Source organism: Moschus berezovskii, chromosome 1, assembly GCF_049115385.1.
Source record: "Moschus berezovskii isolate FMDL1 chromosome 1, NW_MosBer_1.0, whole genome shotgun sequence".
Classification (NCBI taxonomy): Eukaryota; Metazoa; Chordata; class Mammalia; order Artiodactyla; family Moschidae; genus Moschus; species Moschus berezovskii.
The window spans coordinates 148,319,111-148,341,447 of NC_142460.1; the positions used below are offsets into that span (position 1 = coordinate 148,319,111).

General features: G+C 39.9%; 1 protein-coding gene across 2 annotated transcripts; it reads right to left on the reverse strand.

The window, feature by feature from the left end:
* Positions 1-243: 243 nt before the first annotated feature.
* Positions 244-19,967, reverse strand: DIPK2A (divergent protein kinase domain 2A). Of its 2 annotated transcripts, none has more exons than XM_055412228.2 (3): positions 19,174-19,967; positions 3,443-3,746; positions 244-697 (listed from the first exon to the last, which is right to left on the reverse strand). In XM_055412228.2, exons 1-3 carry the CDS (start codon positions 19,828-19,830, stop codon positions 366-368), a joined length of 1,293 nt encoding a protein of 430 aa, XP_055268203.2. In that variant the 5' UTR covers positions 19,831-19,967; the 3' UTR covers positions 244-365. The 2 variants fall into 2 exon arrangements, with proteins under 2 accessions (XP_055268203.2, XP_088696132.1); XM_088840006.1 differs by lacking the exon at positions 19,174-19,967 and adding an exon at positions 18,983-19,098.
* Positions 19,968-22,337: the final 2,370 nt, after the last annotated feature.

The following is a 22,337-nucleotide window of genomic DNA, read 5'->3' on the forward strand; positions in this document are numbered from 1 at the left end:
TCATGACAATAATGCAAACTAAGTCAAGTACCAAGTACCCTTTGATACACAAGCCAATGTAACTATCAGACTCATTTCCAATAGCTTAACAATACTCATTAATCCAGTCAGGCATTCAGGGGCTGAAGCGGTCAATGAGAGCTCAAGCCTCCAAAGTTTAAGAACAAACTTATCTGCAGAAGCATCATGTGATTTTTGAAATCATGTCTTATTTTGGTGGATGTTAACATAAGATCTGTCAGTGCAAGTTTATCATCCATTTGGAAGTATTACTTCCAAATTTCATTTTTCCGGATAGTTTTGGTAGTTTTCATTTTAGCCAGTGCTATTTAAATGAAGAAAAGCAAAGACGAGTTCACCGGAGACTACCTCACGTTGTTACTTAATTGTGCTAGATATTCACGCAGTTCTTTCGCAGCCTGGAATCTGCCGTAGCGCTTCTTTGGGTTGGCGCACTCATCCAGCAAGGCCTCGAGGCGGCCATCTTTGGCAATTTCACTTGGTGGATCATGGAGGAGTCCTCCAGAAGTGCCACGCCAAGTGGCATGTCTGGATAAGAGGTTCTGACAAACAGCATAATAATTGTGGTCCACAGTGGCACGAGCACAAAGAATTTCTTTTGAAAATGATAAGCAAGCCTCCTTATCACAGTCATCAAATTTGCTTTCATACCACACATCCCAATTTTCAGGCTTATCTGTGAAAAGGGAAAGAAGGAGAAAGAGAAAAATACATTTTAGAAGACTTTTCATTGTTTCCCAAAATGTAACATTTGACTAATGAACACAGTAATGTTGGTTCTTAAAACTATATTACATTAAACATTTAAACATATTACTTTCTACAGACATTTATGAGGAGTCCACCAAGGCAGGGGAAAAGGATCAGACAAGGTCCCTACAGACTAAAGGCCAAAGGGTTCAGCTTAGAGTGAAACTCTCCATGATACACAGAAAGTGCCACATGCAAGTCTGACACACTGCTATATGAGTACAGAGGAAGCAGTACCTGTGCCTGAGACTGCGGAAAGCTGCACAGAGAACAACTGATTTAGGTTTTGAAAGATAAACAAGTCTGAAAAGAGGGGAAACAGCATGCTAGGCCCAGGGTACAGTATGTACAAAGGCATGGATCTAAGGGGTTGGCCCAGCTGGTACGGGAAATAATAAATTCACTGTCGCTAGAGCATGAGACAGGTGACTGGAGAGGAGGCACAGACAATGCTAGAGAAATAGGCTGCATCTCCTGTGGTCATGACCATGATCTGTCTGATAGAAATGGAACTCCGGGCTGAGGACTGGAGGTGCTAGGATGATGACAACAACTAAAGAAGGTCCAGGAAAAAAAGTCAGATTGTAGAAACAAAAACTCGATACAAAAATTAACAGTGAAGTCTGAGGTTCTAACTGGATGACAAAGTAGATACTATTAAGATAATATTAATATTTTATACATACAGAGTAATATAAAGTAGCTGTGAGGTATTCAGTAGACAGATTCATTCAAGAAACTAAAAGGCTACTGTAGCTGAAGCGTTAAGGGCACTGGAGTTATGTTAAAAATGAAGCAGAACAGGGCCAAGTCACATAGATTATTCTCTGGTAAAGTGTACGAATTTTACTCAAGAAACCACTGGAAGTCATTACAAGCATTAAGGAAGGGAGTGCTAAGATCAGATTTATGTTTTGAGAAAGGAACTACCTGAGTAGAAGGAAACCAAAGGAGGAAATAATTTCAGAAAGCTGTTACTAATCGGTCACTTCACAAATTTACCAATTGGGTGACTGCAAATAGTAATGTGATCTTCTAAGTCAGGTTTAATGGGCTGAGAAATGAATGGACGCTGAGGAAGTAGAGAAAGGCAATAAGCAACTTTCAAAAATAGAGGGAAAGCAGGAAATAATCTTATGCATACTTGTTTATGGGAAAGTAAGAAAAACTAGATTTTAAGGAGGGTGGGAAATTGAAGAAACTAACTGATGCAACAAGTTCTCAATGAAGGATCTATTTTGTCTGAAAAAAAAGTGTATTGCTTTTACTAGTTTAGATGATAAAGGGAAGGACATTAAGGGAGTTGCCACAACAAAACCACAATTTCCCTGTAAAGGTCATTTACTAGAAAGAGTTAAGAAATGAGGGTCATACATAAATACAGCCTTTTGCAAAGTGTCTATTTAGCCAGCTTTACCATGAGACATTTGAAAAGAATTAGCCAGAGCTAAAGGAGCACTGGAGCAATGCTCACTGTATGAAGTGCAAAAATACAGAAACTATATTGTATTCATCCAAGGTCAGGAATTAGTTGGTACAAAATTGTAACGTGTATTCCAGGAATGTCCACGTTAAAAAAAAAATTACAAAAACATTATTTTTACAAATACTGGAATAATAATGTTCTAGAGTTTAGGCAAGTTGCACAACTCTGTGAATATATACATTAAAAAAAAACTGAACACTTAAAAAAAAAAAAGCACAGTTCAAGCTGCTGTAACTTCCACAAATGTATAAAGAGGTTAAGTGGGGAACGATGTACTCCAGAGCAGGGCATCCACTCCCTGTGAAAGGATCTGCACGGCAGATAAGAAAGAATCAGAAAGTAGTTTTGTGAGTATGGAATTGGAACAAGGCATTGAGAAAAATCTAGTATTTAACAAGATAAGCCAAGATAATGTAAAATGTGTCAACCTAATACATTGCTGTTACAGTCACTACATTCCACAGGTGCCACAAACTTTTGGTCTCTTCATCAACAGACCCACATGACAGGATGGGATTAAAAATACAAGGCTTTTACCATGGAACAACAACCCTTCAATTTCTTTTACTAAGTACATTAGTTACAGAACCACAGGCTTTGTCCTTGAAACTAAAATTCCTATGACACTTAATTTTCAAAACACTTTAGACATTCTGCCCACCTATCCAGTGAAGAGCTCATAAATAAATGAAAGCAAAGTTTAACGTCAAACCAAAGTTAGAGATCTGCAGTGCTAGAAATCATCTACATGGTTAAAAAGGTAAAAAAGAATCACTGGAGGGACCTCACAGAAAAATGAAACACAGAATACCACTGCAAGAGAATACACAGAAAAACAGACTCTACAAAAGCTGTATAGTCTCTCTGGTAGTCTTTAACTAAATAAAAACTTAATACTGCATTAGAGTCCTAAAGCCAACAGCACAAAGCTGACAGTATGGAAAAGACGTGTACACACACACACCCCACACACAGTAAATCTGGGTCCATTTGAACCTGAAGTATATTTTAGTATATATGGACAAACTGTGACTAAGAGTACAACTCTTAATAATCAGTATTTCTTTACCGGTCAAATAAAATAAAGATGCAAGGTTGCTTTCTAAGGAGGAAGTTTTTAAAATCTGCATCATATAAATGTAAACATTTGACACAGAAAAAAAACCCTACAAGTTATATACTTACTTTGTCTGATTAACCTTTTGTCAGCAACCAAAACGTTTTCAGCGTCCACAATGATTACCTTCCCATCTCTAGGACCAACTGCAAAATTGTCAAAGCTGACGTCCAGGAGGTAGAGTGCAAATTCAAAGTCATTGTTTGTGAGCTGCTCTGCTATTTCCATTAATTGCCAAGCGAGGTCAACTCGTTTCTCCCATGGTGCATTAAAGTAACTCCACAGTTCTTCTCCAACATAATTTACAGCCACCATTCTTCCACAAGCTCCAAGATACTTTGCAAATGGCCAACCTTCATCAGACGGAAAACTCTACAAAAGAATTATCTTTATTACAAGACATTCTAATGAGGATATCCTAGGTCTATCCATAGAACCTCACAGTAGAGATTTCTGCTAGGCATGAGTTTGGATTTTGTTATATTCAATAGTTCAAAAGAGATAAACTATTTTTTAATTGAGGTATAATTAATTTAAAATGTGACATTAATTTCTGTTATACAGCAAAGTGATTCCGTTATATGTATTTATACATTTTTTTAAAAAAATACTGTTTTCCATTATGGTTTATCTCAGGGTATTGAATACAGTTCCCTGTGCTACACAGTAGGATCTTGTTATTTATCCAATTCTATATGTAATAGTTTGCATCTGCTAAGTCCAAGTTCACCCCTCACTCACCCCTCCTCTTCCCATTGGCAAACACAAGTCTGTTCTCTAGGTCTGTTAGTAACTTTCTTTTTTTTAGCTCATATGTATGGATGTGAGAGTTGGACTGTGAAGAAAGCTGATCGCTGAAGAATTGATGCTTTTGAACGGTGGTGTTGGAAAAGACTCTTGAGAGTCCATTGTACTGCAAGGAGATCCAACCAGTCCATTCTAAAGGAGATCAATCCTGGGCGTTCATTGCAAGGACTGATGCTAAAGCTGAAACTGCAATACTTTGGCCACCTCATGTGACGAGTTGACTCACTGGAAAAGACTCTGATGCTGGGAAAGGTTGGGGGCGGGAGGAGAAGGGGACGACCGAGAATGAGATGGCTGGATGGCATCACCGACTCTGTGGACATGAGTTTGAGTGAACTGCGGGAGTTGGTGATGGACAGGGAGGCCTGGCGTGCTGTGATTCATGGGGTCGTGGAGAGTCGGACACGACTGAGCAACTGAACTGAACTGACCATTACTATGGACTTGAAATTTTTTAATAGATAACCTCACATTATAAAGCTAAAATAAGTCTTGCTTATCAAAATCTCAGAATCAAACTGATCAACAAAACACAAGACACCTTCTTTATTACCAGATCTAAAAGTAGAGATGTTTTCCTTTATCTTTTTGACTCATGTACGTACAATCAACCAAAAGTTTCTTTTGAATGAACAGGACTGCACACCTATTAGCCAGCAAGTGTTACCAGGCATCAAGCACTCTGTTACACTGGCATTAAGAGTGAACTACACTGTCTCTAAAATAAAATTTTAGAAGACAAATACCAAACAAATAACTATGACTATAATTAAGTATTAGATACTAAAAAATGGTTCCGGTCCTAAAAGAGTCTTTAATAGGGACCTCATCTACTCCAGAAGCAGGCAGGAGGGGAATGCAGAGAAAGATTCTTGGGAAATGTCTTCTAATCTGTACCCACAGGTTGGTAAAGAGCAGTCTGATAACCTACAATGCAATCTCCACTCCAAGTATCTCTTATGCCAAGTCAGCCTTGCTTCCCTTTCCAATGTCACCACATTGTCTATTCACCTTAAATCCAACTTCAAAATTATTTATTCTCCTGATCTTGCCAAGAATTTCTAATGGATTTTTTAACTACTAGGAAGATTAATATCCTAAAACAAAAGACTTCCAGGATTATGAACAAGTCATTTTCAACCTAAGTAAAATGGCAGGCTTATTCTGAAGTACTCTGCGATACTCTCTAACACCCAGCTACAAGTTGAAAAAAGAGCAAAAGGGTGGGAAGTAATGCTTTAAACAACTTTTGGAAGATCACGTGACTAGAGGCGTTTTTAAAGAGCTATTTTTCAGAATAGTGAAGTGAAAGTCACTCAGTCATGTCCAATTTTTTGTGACCCCCATGGACTATACAAGTCCATGGAATTCTCCAAGCCAGAACACTGGAGTGGGTAGCCGTTTCCTTCTCCAGGGGATCTTCCCAATCCAGGGATCGAACCCAGGTCTCCTGCATTGCAGGCAGATTCTTTACCAGCTGAGCCACTAGGGAAGCCCTTTCATTATAACCCCTTTTCTTAGAGGCAGATGATATTTACACAGACTGCAGGGGAATAAAACAAAACACCACAGAATATAAATATAGCCTACTTCTATTGCTAAAAATGAACAATCTACATTAAGAGCCAGAGATGAGGCTCTTCTGGGAACTCAAGAAAGTAGGTGGGTGATATTAATTTTACTCTGAGCTTTTATAAAATTGACAAAACTCAGTAACACTCTTACTTTAAAACTTTAAGACAAAAGATTTATAGAGTCATACTTCATCCATAATTGCCTATTTTCATTTGTGCTTCCTTTTAACTCTATCAAATGTACAATAACTGTATTTGTTCTTTGTATATATACCTTTTCCGTTTAAATTTCAGTATCTGCAGTTTTGTGATATAATACTAATTATGTAAATTAAAATTTTAGATATGTTAGTATGAATCTTTAAATATAGTAAATGAATTAATTCAATTTTGTTCACAGACGATATCTACTGATTCTTTAGTAATTAGAGGAAAGTATATTTTTAATCTTATCTGAGATTTTAAAACTTCTTGAGGGCACTGGGGAAAGTGACAGATTGCTCATTTCGAATGTGACATGCAAAAACTGCTAACCACACATTATTTTCAGCTCTTCCTCCCAACTTAAAATACCTCCAAATTTATAGGCAAAATGATTACAAAAGATTTAACTATTTCTCAGAAGTATTCCTGTATAAAACCTGATATATAAAACGAAAGCACTGAAAATAACTAAGTATGTGAGATTATAGTTTTGCAGTGCAAAAAATAAAGACCTCCTCCACACACACTACTGGCGTATTATTCACATGCCATATTGTCAAACAGATACAAACATATCTTTGTGAAACTAAAATGGTCTTTGACAACAGGAGAAAAGGGAACTCTGCCAACATCTGCACATGTACAAATGCCTCCTTGTCTTTGGAGCCTTTCCAAGTGAACGACAGTCAAATATATACCTCATTACTCAAGTCCCTCATGGAAAAGAATAAAATATATGAACAAATGTCACACTGAGCAACTTTATATTCATATAGCAATTTCTGACAATGTTAGCTAAAATCATGTTATGCCTCATTTTAAGAAGAGCACAACAATTCTTTCATATAATTTGCTACCAAATCTTTTGGAAGAACTTTAACAAATGAATTCACATCACTTGCTCATATGAAAAGAATTTTTCATTGAATAATCAAAAGTCATACTTCATTAATAAGAACGAATTCTACTGAGCATTCTATTGAAAATGCTCCAAGGAAGCCAAAATATTTATAATTTGCATTTAAAACAATTCTGGCTTAGAACCAAATGTACCAAGATCAAGCTGAGTTTGACAGACAAAAATTTTAAGATGTTACCACTTGGATTTATTAAATATATCAAGCAATAAGAAACAAAACATCTTACTTCCCGATTACCAAACTCCCACAGTGCATAAAACACAGTAGCCAGGATAAGAAGTATACTGCTGAGGTTCACATTTTTTTTTTTTAAACAAAATCTTAAAAATCTTCCCATTGTGCTGGGCAGATTTTCAAACTGCCTAACACAACAGGCACACAATTTCAAGTAACTTGAAATAAAATGTGTGTTTCATGTTTTACTTCTATTTTTACTTGATGTATAGGTGATTTACAGTATTATGTTAGTTTCTATTGTACAGCACAGCGATTGAGTTTTCATTCTTTTCCCTTATAGGTTATTTCAAAATATTGAGTATAGTTCCCTATGCTAGAGTAGGTTCTTGTTGGTTAGCTATTTTATATATAGTAGTGAGTATATGTTAATCCAAACCTCCTAATTTATCCCTCCCTCACCCACTTCCCGTTTGGTAATCATAAATTTGTTTTTCAAAAGTATACAAGTCTCTGTTTTTGAAGTAAGTTCATTTGTATCCTTTTTAAGATTCCACATATAAACAATATTAATATGATATTTGACTGTCTTGCTTAGTTCACTTAGTATGATAATCGCTGGGTCCATCCATGTTGCTGCAAACGCCATTACTTCACTCTTTTTATGGCTGAGTAATACACGACAAGGAGGCCTGGCGTGCTGTGATTCATGGGGTCGCGGAGAGTCGGACACGACTGAGCGACTGAACTGAACTGAACTGAATATCACATTGTATATATATACCATATCTTCTTGATCCATTCATCTGTAGATGGATATTTAGGTTGCTTCCATATCTTGGTTATTCTAAACAGTGCTGCAAAGAACCATAGGATACATGTATATTTTGGAATTACAGTTTTCTCTGGATATATGTATGCCTTGGAGCACGATTGCAGAACCATATGGTAACTCTTCCCTGGTAGCTTCCCATATGGGCTTCCCTGGTGGCTTAGTCAGTAGAGAATCTGCCTGCAATGCAGGAGACCTAGCTTCAATCCCTGGGTCAGGAAGATCCCTTGGAAAAAGGAATGGCAACCCATTCCAGTGTTCTTGCCTGGAGAATTCCACAGACAGAAGAGTCTGGTGGGCTAGAGTCCATAGGGTCTCCAAAAGAATCAGACATGACTGAGCGACTAACACTTTTACTTTCTTTCATGGTAACTCTATTTTAGTTTTTAAGGAACCTCCATACTGTCCTCCACAGTGGCTGCACCAGTTTATACTCCCACCAACAGCGTAGGAGGGTTCCCTATTCTTCTCACACTCTCGAGCATTTATTATTTGTGGACTGTTTGATGACAGTCATTCTGACCAGTGTGAGGTAGTAAGTCATTACAGTTGTGATTTGATTTTTCTAGTAGTGGTGCTGAGCATCTTTTCATATGCCTTTTGGCCATCTGTATGTCTTCTTTGGAGAAATGTCTGCTTAGATCTTCTGTCCATTTTTTGATGCGGTTGTTTGTTTTTTGATCTTGAGCTGTCTGAGAAAATGTGTGTATTTTACAAGATTATTTACTAGTGAAAAAATGCATACAAATACTTTTCATCTGAAAGAGAGTCTTTAAACCTGGAATGGTTTAAATTCAACTGGACTGGAAGCACTCCAATTAATTGTTCAGGGTTTTTAATCAGGTTTGAATACGTCATACAGTATGCAAAGTTATAACTATTAGTTTAAGATTACACAAAGACACAAAATGGTTAAAAACATATTTATTACTCTATTACTGCTTTTTTTTTTACATTAAGTAGGTGACCACCCAAAGAAAAAGTCTGAGTTTATTACTACCAATGTAATAATTTAAAATGGAAATTTAAGTATCAAGTCAAAAATGCTTAACTCTAAGATTTAAAGCAACATTAAATGCTTTTACTCTTAATTGACATAGTATTTTGAATATGAAACCTAAGATATATTGTCATTTTAGCTTAAAATCAAGGTTTCAGAAACTACTAGGATCATCTTCATTTTATGAGAAAATAAAATATATACAATCAATATAGTAAAGAGACAATTCAGATATTTTATATTCTTTAAGATACACAATATTTTATAAACTTTCTATATTTAAAGGGTAAAACAGTATATAAGCAGAACAATGGACTTGAAATCACTAGTCTAGCTTCTAAGTTTCACCTTTACCTCTGCATCTCACTAGCTGTATGATGGTGGCAAAGTCAAAACTTTTTAGCGCTTTAGTCTCTTCTCTGTAAAACTAAAATAATACTTGCCCCATATTCATCAGGGTCATCAAAGGGAAAAAAAGTATGAAATGCTAAACTATAAAAAGGCTCAGTACTATGAGAGATGTCTAGTGCATCTACAAGCACTAAATACACATAAGATTTAAAACTTGGTAATATAATACGTATATAGATAAACACAGCATTGTAATTTGATTTTCATTTATAATAGGTAAGTACCACAAAGTAAATTCTAAACGCTGACATATCTATCACATCTATTGATCAAAACCAAAAGTCACAATGCTTTGTGGACTCTTCATGTGACCAAATGGGATGTGCAATCTAAAAATTCTAGAGTTGGAGGGTACTCAAGTTTTAAATACAGTTCAACTTTATCAGCATATACCTTAAGTAAGTTGCCTCAAGTCACAAAGGTAGTGGGGCTTCCCTAGTGGCTCAGTGGTAAAGAATCCCCCTGCCAATGCAGGAGCCACAAAACACATGGGAGGCCGCGAGTTTGATCCCTGGGTTGGGAAGAACCCCCGGAGGAGGAAATGGTAACCCACTCCAGGATTCTTGCAGGGATAATCCCATGGACAGAGAAGCCTGGCAGGCTACAGTCTATGAGGTCACAAAGAGTTGGACATGACTGAGCATGCATACATACACACACGCAAGTATTAAGAGGTGAAGTCAGGCTAATACAATCCCTCGATCCCAACATCCCTGTTTCAGAAGTTTTCTAATTTTGGAAAGGTGACAGTACGTATATTTCACACTCATATTACACAATGCTTCAAGGACTTTGGGAGAGCACCTCACAAGAAAACATTTCGTTGCAAAAATACCATAAGCTTATTCATCCCAAGTTGGATAAAGCACACAAATTACCTCATGTGTTTTCACATTTGTTTTTTAACTTGACAAGGCCTATTTTTCTTCACGTTTTAAATTTGGAATTGCAGATAAGGTCAACTCACATTTCACTGACTACTACAAGAAGCTGGAGTAAAAGGCAATGAGAGTTACTGTGGAATGAAAATCCTGAATGAAAAAAATCCTCTATCAAGCCTAACTCCATCGGAAATGCTAAGTAAAGAGTTACAAACAAAACATAATCCTGTTCTTAGCAAGGCCTTTTAGCCTGAGTTGGGAAGATGATTATAAACATATATAAATGATAAATTCTGGAATCTGTTACAAATCACAGAAGAGTACAGAAGATGTTAAGAAAGAAGAACAGGGACCTATTTTAAATTGTGTAGTAAAAGCCTCTCTAAGGAAGTGCTACTTAGGGAGAGCTCTAAATGCTGAGCATAATATCATACAGATTGGGGATGAGACAGTAAGAATGTTGGAAGAATATGTTAGAGCCAGAAACTGTCTTCTCAGAACTGAAAGGAAAATAAAAAAAGGCCAAAGAAGCTGCAGTGAAATAAGGAGGAAATGGCTTGAGGTCTGAAGAGGGAGGTAGAGATCAGATCACAATCATGTTGGGAATTACAGAATAAAACACAAACTCCCCAACACGGTCTACATGCCATGAAAACACCAAACATGTGTCAAATCTTTAACATTCAGAAACATCTTACTTATTGGAGTTAATCAATATCCTGCAGTATATAACCTTTAATCAACAGCCACTGTCCTACCATATTAATTAGATCATTTTATTCTATTATATAAGAATACAGTCCTGAAAAAAGGAAACACAGGATGTGTAAGTAAAACTGATAAAAAAAACTAAAGTCAACTCTAAAATGTTCATGTTCTATTATTTTTTACTCTCTTTACATGACCAAAAGTGGGGTTTGCATACTAAGTTTAAAAGATCATAATTCTTTTAATACAAAAAATATAAAATATTTTATAGCCATTTATTATCTCACAACATGCCATTAAAAAGAACATAACTTTGCAGTCTGCCTAAAAAGGAAATGTGTTACATGACTGTAAGACTAATTTTTTTTTTAAAAGGAGAAAATTTCTAGTAAAAAGATAATGACTTGGAAAAAAACTCATAAATAATCAAACATATAGTCTAAAAATCTAGTTACAGGTTTTCTAAAGAACTGGCATTTCTACTCATACACACAATTTAAACTTGAGATCATTTCTAGAGAGTAAATTACCAAAAGCATAGAAAATGCTTAGAGGTTCAATCTGAGCTTCAAAATTATTTTTAAAAGCCAAAATTTGAACAAAATCCCATTGTAGTAACGCATGTTATAACAGCTGTTCATAGAGATTAGTCAAATGTTCTGGTGACAGACTAATGTGTTCACAGTTTTGTGAACTGTCTAGAGGGGGAATATAGTAAAATTACTGGAATGATTTAATGGTTACCTAATTTTTGCTAAAATTTCTTTAAGACCTCAGCTTCTTAATTTATACTGCCAAATAGCAGCCAAAATCCATTGCAAAGACTGTAGAATCTTAATGATCTCAAGATTTTCAAGTCACAGGATATGTTCCATTTGTTTCACTAAATAATTTTCTGAATGCCATTTCCACCCACCTAGAATTCCAACAATATTAAGCAATGTCTTGAAAATAGCAAGGTTGTGTTATTTCACTGAATATCGTGGCCAACAGCTAGCTGTATCTGAAATAGAAAACTAATGTCAAAACACATCAATAGTAAAAAAACCTACCAAGTTTAACAGAAACAACTCATCTTTTAGAATAAATATATTAAGAAATATTCTTCCATACCACACACACACACACAGAAACCAAAATTGCTTGGCCACAAATTTTAAATATATATTTACTAGTCTCAACTGACCTCATGAGAACTAACAACTGTGATCCATGTTTTTAAGTTAAAAGATATACCTAGAAACACTATACTCAAATATTTATTTCTAATAAACTCTCAAATAATAGGGGGAAAAAGGTGTAAGCAGCTTCTTTTAGACCCAATAACCTAAGAATGCTACTTTATACTTTAGTCAAGATCTGACTTCTTTAAATAATCTGTCAATAGAATAGTACTAACTTCCCCTCTTCCCTTTAAAACACAAACTGAATTAATACAGCCCTTCAGAAGTATAACATAGTATCTGTTAGGAGCATAGTATCACCAGGTATTAAAAACCTGGTGCCTGGTTTTGAATGTGTATTCCTTTGTTTTAAATTTAATATGACCAAAACAAAACTCTTGATTCTCCCTCCCCCAAAGCCATTCCTTCTCTGGGCTTCCTCAGCAGTAGTTGCTTAGACCAAAAACTCTAGTGATATCCTTTATGTTTCTTGAGAGAATACAGTAGCCCATTCCCATCAACAAGTCCTATCAGGTATTTCTCCAAAACATACCGTGTCTAACTACTTTTCATAACCTCTACTGCAACCACCTTAATACATACCAAGCTTTCTCCCACAAACCAGGGCAAAAGTCTTTGATTCCTTAAACCATTCTCCACAAAGCACATCCTGCTAAAAACACATTTATGGTTTCCCACTGATCTGAAAACAAAATTCTAAACTCATTAAGCATGTTTACAAGGTCACATAGAATATGGACCTGTCTACTTCTATGATCCTGTGTTCTACCAGGCTTTTCCACTCCCATGCTTGACCCTTCTTTGGAACCTCTGGATTTGTCCTCAGAATTCTGTACCACTGGCTTTTTCTCATCATTCACATCTCAGCTGAAATGTCACTCTTAAATTCTGACCACTGAATTTAAAATCGTATCCACAATCCAATTCTCCATTATAGGAATCTGCTTTGTTCTTTTTACAGTATGTAAAATCTAAGATTACATTGCTCTTTATTGGTTTGCTGCCTATATCTAATGCCCCAGAAAGCAAAGAATCCACAACTGTGCCCTGGTCTGTCATCTTTACTGTACCCTAAAGGCACAGAGGTCAGTTCCCAGTACTACTTGTCAATGCCACACAATTCCTGTCAGATCTCCCTCAGATAATACATCTTTTAAGATTCCGTCTCAGAGTCTAAGAATGCCAAGAAAACCCTGACTTAACCTCTATTTTTAAAACTATTATTTACTAATGTACTAACTAGAATTATTAACTTTAGACTTACAGAGGAAAGTTAAACTATTTGGTTTATATTACTGAATCCTTATGAAAACTATGTTTATACAATAGTCATCATCATATGAGACAAGTCCTTAACGTCCTCTTAATTATTATTCCAAAAAAACTACAGCCTGAAGCAGCATCTACATAGGTATTTATGATGTATGTATGTATATGTAAAGACGATGACATTTAAACATTTGCCATAAGAAGAGTAAAATTCATATATTTCTAAGACGGATGTCATGGTGTACTAAGGAACTTTACTCATGTCTAAAAATGAAATAAGCTGATCCACAAAGTAATAATATACTGTAAAAAACTTTACAATTAAGGATATTTTACATATATTATCTGAATAATTCTCTCCTTTAAAACAATTCATTGGATAGGTATTAACATACCCATTTAAAAAATCAGGGTCTGAACCATCAAGTGACTTGCTCATTGCCACCCTACAACTCTGTGGTGGTCTAGAATGCTATTTCAATACTGCCATCACCACACCTCCTGGTCCCTGTGGGCATAACCCCATTTATCCTCAGAACTTAATTCCTCTTAATTCCTCCCTGGTATCCACTCTGATGAAGGTACACTTAGATGTCCCTCCCTAAATGAGTCATCTGACAGGGTGCACAGTATACTTCTTTATTAGTAGGGCTAATTATGCTATACTGATTTTAATTAGTCATTTATATACCTGCCAGCTACACACAGCTAAGCTACTTGCTGCCTAGAAATGTCTTTTCAATCCAAATGCCTTCTAACAGACTATTTATCAAACAAGCAAACAAAATTCAGTTCTTCTAAGTCCAGGGCTATAAGTCCAAAGAGCTTCCAGCTGCTTCACAGATAAACTCCTGTAATCTATAAAAAAGACATAAAACATGGATAAAAAATTTGATTATATAATTTAAAATCTTTCAAAGTCTATGACCAGGGTGAATAACTATCCTAATTTTATGCCAAGAATTTACTGTTTTAAGACAGTTTACAATCATTTACTAAAGTTCACTATTATATGAAAAATGCAGGACTTATATTCTAAGGACATATTAGTCTTAGTGTGAAAAGTAAAGAAAGAAAACATGCCAGCATTCTGTGAAGAATAAGCAGCAATAACAGCAATACAGGAAGGAGCCAGAGACCAGAGGCCAAAAAAATCAGAATAAAAACCAGTCTGATGATTCCCTGAAAAATTGACTCCCTATTAATGTATGAGAGGAATATGTGCTGAACCATGCAATGGAAATACGAGGGAAAATAGTTCAAATATTAGACGAAAAAAATGTTTCTGCACTTTCAGAACTAATAATGGCTAAAAGATATGAATATAAACAGAAAATAGGCCAGGGTATCAAATGATTTTGCTCCATTAATCTGGAAGTGGTATTTTCCTATGGATGATCATTTGTTTCTACAATCTTTCCAAAATAAGTATCCTTTTTGAGACCTGGGTTACAAACAGATGTTATTTTTTTGTTTGCTCTGTCATTAAGCTCAATCAAGTGTCAATAAAACCTCTGTTAAAAAGAAGAAAAACAGAAGAAAAAAAAACCTCTAGATATAAACTTATTCATTTATTAGATTAAAAAGCAATCTATTCAGTACTACCTAGTCAGAAACATCTCTGAAGCCTAAATCTAAGAGTGTGGTTACCACAGCAGCAATCATTGGTAAAGAAGTAGGTGGCCCCTTAAACTCCGGTTTGAAAAGAAACTCCTGAGAAAAAGTCTGGAACAGCCTTTCTAGGTGCCACTGCCCCACAAGAACCTTAGCTACCCTTAGCTCCAGACTATTTTCCTTCAAAGGTGGTCTCAAATTTTGATTTAACCTGATTTCATCTATGTAAAAATTGGGGCTAGGAAGACAAGCTTGAAACAGGGCTAGCTAATCTGGCCTCTGACCCATATACGCTAGCAGGAATCAAGTACCAAACCTCTGACTCCCTTCTAGAAGAGCTTAAACCCACCAGTTAAACTCAAGTTCAGAAGCAGAGTGACAACTTCAGGTTGAGAGTGTAACAGTCACAGGGTGTTGAGGCTGAAAAGGAAAGGATTTAATCCAATAGTCTCATTTTATAGATAAGTGAGTCCCACAAAACGTTTACTAACAGTCCGAAGTAAAAAAATTAGCTAAATGGTCATAATCTGTTTACGTCAAAAAGTGCATCTTAGTACAGCTTAAAGATATATTCTTCACCTACAGAAATTATTTTTAAGGGCAGACACAACATTCACTCCAAGTTTAATTGTAAAAATTCACCTTGTAATGTAGGAATGGACTAAATTAGTGAAGTAAAGGTATGGCTGATATTCAAAAACATAACTATTTTTAAGGTGATCCATATTCTAGACAAGCTTCAAAACTGTTAACCACATGCATTAGATAATTAAGTTACTTTTACTTATTTAATATCTAAACACTTTCTAATTACTGAGTGTTGACTATGCATCAAGCCCTATATAAAATGTTTTCCATGTATTATGTCATTAACAAGAACTGAAGGTTTAAAATCTATAGCTTAAACAATGATAGTTACATACTTTAAAAATTAAAGAAATCCTATTAAAAACATGATTTAGAAAACTTAGGACAAAATTCTACAAATAAGACAAATTCCCACATTCTTGCCCTTAAACGACAAAGAGCTTTCTTATTTCTATAAATAAGACCATCTTCACTATCTCTGAGTTATAAAGTCAGAGATAACATGTTGGGCTTCAGGAAATCCAGACAGCATTTTTCTCCCTCACACACTCACAATGTTTATAAATTCAAGAATAGGTTAAGTACTAATACTGGTAAAAATTTTATCAGTAACAGAAAACATCTTACTATCTTGCGAAATACTTCAACCTCTCATTTTTAACTATTCCAAGAATGCTGCTATACACTGTATTACAAAGTCCCTCTCTGCATTTTTCCCCAAACGATTATGGCAAACTTGTTATGAAATATACCTCTAGGTAAAGTAAAACTGTGAAGAGGAAAAGAAGGTATCAGAGTAGAAGATCAAGGTTCTAGCATTATCCTGCTGATGCTTATAACTTTTCCTTAGAGCGAGATAAGCTGCTGTAAGCTAGTAAAACTATCCAACAATGGGAAGAGTCACACTTCTGTATCATTTCACATTGGGAAATTTATACTACAAATTTGTACAGCCTTACACAGATAAGTTAGGTCCATAACATATCCTGCAGACATTTAATACCATTCATGTCTTCTTTCAAGGCATAATAGAAACTTAGGTTTTTTACTGTTTCTTAAAATCTGAAGAGGCAAATTGAATGGGTTAAATTCACACATACTTTTCAATTCTTTAGTACCTTATCAAAAGAGAATTTTAAACGTTTATTTTTGGAAGCATGTTTACTACATGGAAACTCTTGTTAAGAACAGCTTGATGAATTCAGTTTAAAATACTTTTTCTCCCAAGTAGTTAATTTTGGGGCAATGTAAAAAAAAATCTAGTTTTTCACCAACTGTCCAAAAATTCAATAAGTAGCTCCCTCTCCTGGAAAGAGAAAAAAAAGGGAGTTCCTCTTTAAGCTGTAAAACACACACTTGTACTTTTAAAAATATTTTTAAAAAACACAGGAACCCCAAAATATATATAAAAAGACTCAAAAAAAATAAACATTCCAATGACTGGTACTAAAGGCCTCAAATCTGTATTTCACACAGCATGAACTAGCTATAAAACTAAATTAACATTTCAGTTTACAAACAGCCGTCAATAATGTTGATACATGTATTTCCTCATATGCTAAAAACAAACTCTTATCCTATAATCCACCTAGCCACATGGTCAAATGATTGGGTTAGTAAGTTTAAACTACAAAAATATAACTGATCCTTTTTTTTTTTTTTCCAAGTTATCTATCACTAAAGATGAAAAGAGAAGAAAAAGTTTAAGGGAAGAGTTAATCAGAAAACATATTTAACAATCTCAACTGTAAAGTAAATTGAAAATAGCAAGACAACTTCAAGCTTCCAAAAACATGTGTTTCCTAAATAAAGCATTTATATCAGTGCAAATCAAATGCCAGTATTTCTCATATTAAAATGACATATGTTTATAGAAATGCATGTACAACATTCTTAAAGTGTTAGTTCTAACATTAGCAGAATCATCTGATAAAAACCTTTTAATATGCAGCTGTTACTACAGGTGCAGAAAATGTGTATTATTAAGGTAGATCTTTACTAAATTTTTGGATCCCAGAGAATCTGACAGACTACTCAGCAAACTATATTGCTAGAGCTGTCTCCAGAGACCAAACTTGCTAACATAAACATCTATTTCTCAAAGCGAAAAGGCAGCTTAAATGGAAAAAAAAAAAAGTTTTAAATAAAAATGTATGCATTAAATATGAACTTAGGCTTTAGAGGCTGACTAATTTTGTAACTACCAAATAAAGTAATTTCTTCAAGAGAAGTTTAACCAGTTTTATATCCTATTCACTGAAAGACAGCAACATTTAATATACAATCTGTACTTCAAATGACCCATTACATACATCCTATGACTCGTTAAAATTTACTACAGTTTTGTTTGCGGCAAAATACTTATTTTGTGTTAAAATTATTTGGCTACACTAATCAAACGACGCTGGTTTCTTTTGGCTAAGTTGGGTAGCGAAAAACTTGAGAAAAGTAAGCCATATAAATGAATAGTGGCCATTTCTATACATGCACTTTAGATTTAAAAAAAAAATGCACCCCTGTACAAACCTCCTAGTCATTTCAAAATTACTTGGGATTAGTTTTCTGTCATGTTCCCCCTGCCCCCCACCTTTGTATTTGAAATACAGCACAACTGGTATGGGGAAGGAGCAAGGTAACTTTCCCTGCGGTTATCAGGAGAGATCACACCCCCACAGTTGCAACCACTGTCCAAGGACACCGCACTGAAGGCGAATGGGAATGTGTATAATAAACTCAATAACTTTCCCAAGGTAAACACAGTTTTGAGGGATTCTGTTTTCTTTTTTGGCTGTCACCGCCAGTAAAAAGATCACAGCGTACTCCCTAAGTCACGAGAGAGCCAATACGTCAACTAGGAGAGAGGTGACTCTTCTTTCCCTGTTTCTTGCCCTGGCCTACCTAACACTTCATCTCCTCCCTGCGCAGGCCAAATTACCAAACGAACAGAGAAGGTCACAGGATCAGCAAAAACGTCCGTCCTGACACCCTCGCAGCCTCAACTCCAACGTGCCTTATTTTTCCTCTTCCTAATCCCACCCAAAGCACACGACTCAAGGATGAACCCCACCCCGACCACGGTCCCCATTTTCCAACCTCATCCTCCCAGTCTGGCTGCCCTGATGATGTGCCAGGTGAATGAGCTAAGGAATAAAACAAAGACTTCGGGGCCGAAGTTAGGGCAGCCGGCGCGGGGTACTAAAGAGAGCAAGAAAACACTTGAGAAGAGAACTAAGAAAAAGGTCCAATCGCTCGTGAGCAGACTGCGCCGCGGAAGCGCAAACCCGGGCGGATCAAAGCAGAAAGGCAGGGAGGGAGGAGAGCCCCAGGAAACTGGCCGAAGAGACATTTTGGGAGCGAACGAGAGACGCGCTCCCTCTGGCGTTGAAGGATCCGCAGTCGGATCGGAGATGCGCCCGCGTCCAGCTGACCAGGGTCGACTCACCCTCAGGCGGGTCGCCTTGGCGACCCCGCCCCGCGCCCGGAGTCCCCCTGCGCCGCCGCCTTCCCACGCCCGCCGCCGCGCCGCGCCGGGTCCAGACAGGGCGACCGGCGCGGGCGGGGCCGCTTCTCCCGACTCCCGTTCCCGGGGCGGCCCTCCCGGCAGGACGCTCCCAACCGGAACCCCGCGCCTACCTGTAGCACCAGCGGCTCGGGGTTGAAGGCCAGGGTCAGCAGCAGCTGCATGCGCTCCGAGTCCTTGAGGTTGCGGAGCAGGAAGCTGCCCGAGTCCTTGGTCTCGGCGTAGCGGCGCACCAGGCGGTCGAGCAGGCGCTGCGAGGGGCAATGCACCAGGTCGGACCAGCCCTCCACCGCCTCCGGCGTGAGCAGCCGCACGTCGCCGTTGAGGCGCGCGAACTCGGTGCGGGGCATGGCCTGGAGCAGGTCGCAGCGGGGCCGGCCGGTGGCCCGCTTGCAGATGCTCTGGTCGAGCTGAGCCAGCTCGCGCTGCGAGCCGAGGCGCTTGAGCACCACTCGGCGGCGGCCGCCCTCGCGGGGCTCGCCGTACTGCGCGAAGTAGACGTTCTTCACGTTGAGGAAGTCCAGCAGGCGCAGGCGGCCCCACGCCTCGAACACCACCTGCCCGTTGAGGAAGCGGCGGCACCAGCTAGTTCCGAAACACGCCGGGCACTTATTGAGCTGCAGGAAGCGCCGGTCGGCCAGCTCGTTGCGCTGCCAGGAGGCGAGCAGCGACGGCGAGTGCAGCACCATCAGCACCAACAGGCTGCCCAGCGCCGCCAGCTTCAGCGAGCGGGACAGGCGGCCCAGCTTCGGGGGCACCAGGCGCCACATCCCGCCCGCCGCCCGTCCGCCAGCACCCGGAGGGCGAGGGCACCCCCGGGGCGCCCCCGCCGCGCCGAAACCCGGAGAGCGACCGGCAGGGGCCCCCGGGCGAGAGAAGGAGCGAGGCGCGCGGGCTGGGGCGGGAAGCGGAGTAGGTGTGTAAGAGAGAGACGGAGAGCGGGAAGCAGCCGACCCGAGCAGGCTGCGACTTCTCCCAGTCACTAGTCTCCACAACTCTCGAGCTCCCTCCTCCGAGCTCCCCGCCCTCCGACTCCGGCGGCGCCTCCTCCGAGCCAGTCAAGTTATACAGCAGCGGGAGGAGGGAGGGAGCGCGGGGACTCGACGGCCGCGCGCCCGCGTCCGCCGTGCGCGCACGCGCACTGCTCTCTGGGGGGCGCGAGAGCTGCGGCGCCGGCGGCGACGGCCGCCTGCGGGACGAGCGGGGTCTCTGAGAAGAGAAAAGGAGGGACTCACGGAAGGGGAAGAGATGCTGGAATGACTCACACCGAAAAGTAGCAACAGTGTAGGAAGGCGGGGAGGATGAGGCGCCCGCGCGTCCCTGACGCCTCACGCCCCGCTTCGTGCGCGCTGACTCCTGAGGGAGGGCGCGGGGGCAGGGGGCGGGGCTGGCGGGGCGGAGCGAGCGCGCCGCCGAGAGAGCGTCAGCGCGGGCTCCCGGGGCGGCTGTGGGGTGGGGGGAGGGCTGGTCCACGGGGCGGAGCGCGAGCCTTTGGAGGCGGGTAACCTCGCAAGCTCCTGTGGTGAATTTAATACTTTTAGTAACAGTTACTCTTTTCCGATTGTTGCCTTTTACTGGGACCTGTTTTTTGCCGTTGTGGAAACAGTCCCCTAAGGGGAAAAAAAATAAAGGCGCCGCAAAAGCGTATTGCAAGCCCCTGCCCTCCGCACGGCGCGCCCGGGGTGCAGGCCGAGTGGGCGGGGCGGCGTGCTCTCCCGGCCTCACACGGGTAGGGGCGCGCGCCCGGGGGCGTGACGGAGCGAGGCCGCGGCGGGAGCTCTCCTCGCCCGGTCCCGCGCGCCGCTCACTCCGGGGGCGGGCCCGCGAAGAAAACGTGGGAGAAGGCGTGAGTTGTGGCGGGACTGTTCAGGGGCTTCACCTTCGGCATCTGTCACGTCTGTGAAGGCGTCTTAAATTAAGGCTGAGTGGGCACCAGAGAAGAGAAGTCTGCGAGGCATCGTGATAAAAAAGGCAAAATAGGATGAGGAGAGAACAGACGCGGCCTGGTGTCGCCGGGAAATCTGCCCTAGGCACTGCGAAGGAGCAGGGACTAGCTAGTTTGCTCCCCGCCAGCTTTCCCAGCCGGTTTCCTTCAACTGAAGGCGTTTTCTTCAACTCCGGGGAGTCTGTCCCAGGGCCTCCCTTGAGGCGCGGGCGGGCCCTCGCTTCCCACCTCGGACTCAGGCCTGTCCCAAGAGTCGCGACGCGTTGCTGTGACAGTAGCCATGGGGACCCGGGCTGCCTGGTTCCCCACACCTGCACCTTGGCTCAGCTTCACGCCACGACTGCAAAAATAACTCGGAAATCTGTAGCTCCAGCGCCTTATTTTGGTAGAAGTTTAAGGGAACCCAGACTCTACAGTAGCTGAAATATGCAGTTATAATGCTTTTCAGTTTTAGCGCTAAAGTAATTGAAATGAGTAGTTTCTCTGATGGACAAGTGATTCCTCATGCGGTGTTAAAATATCTGGGTTTTAACCGAGTTAATGATAGGGATTGAACAATGATGTTTAGGACACCCATTCACTGGCATGTGGAAATCAACTCTAGAAAGGCTTAATGAGAAGAGTCTGTACTGGTTTCTGTGTGGTGTTCTCAACATTGTTTACTTGTAAAAGGAAGAGCTATACTCTAGAAGGACTGTTGTAGTTAGTGTTTTGACCTTCGTGATATAAGAATTCAAACTTTGGGGGGGAAAACATACTTGTGCAATTAATATATTCAGCGTAGAAGTGACTTTTACATGATGTTACATTGACTCCAGACAAATTGGGCGGTTTTAGTTCTTCCAGTTTGTACAGTGACTGCTGAAAAAGTTTGATAAAGCTAAGGATTTTTTGAAGCCTTTGGCTGTAACTTGATTTAACTTACTTTCAGAGCATCCCATAACTTCATAAAATGTAGAATTATGGACACTATCTCCAATGAGGATTTCATTCAGAGTTTGGTGTGATTGGTCTGGAGATGTCAGCTCTGCTGCTGTCTCTGCTGCTGCTGCTGCTGCTGCTAAGTCACTCCAGTCGCGTCCGACTCTGTGTGACCCCATAGACGGAAGCCCACCAGTTTCCCCCGTCCCTGGGATTCTCCAGGCAAGAACACCGAAGTGGATTGCCATTTCCCTCTCCAATGTGTGAAAGTGAAAAGTGAAAGCGAAGTCGCTCAGTCGCCTCTGACCCCCAGCGACCCCACGGACTGCAGCCCACCAGGCTCCTCCATCCATGGGATTCTCCAGGCAAGAGTACTGGAGTGGCTTGCCATTGCCTTCTCCAGCTGCTGTC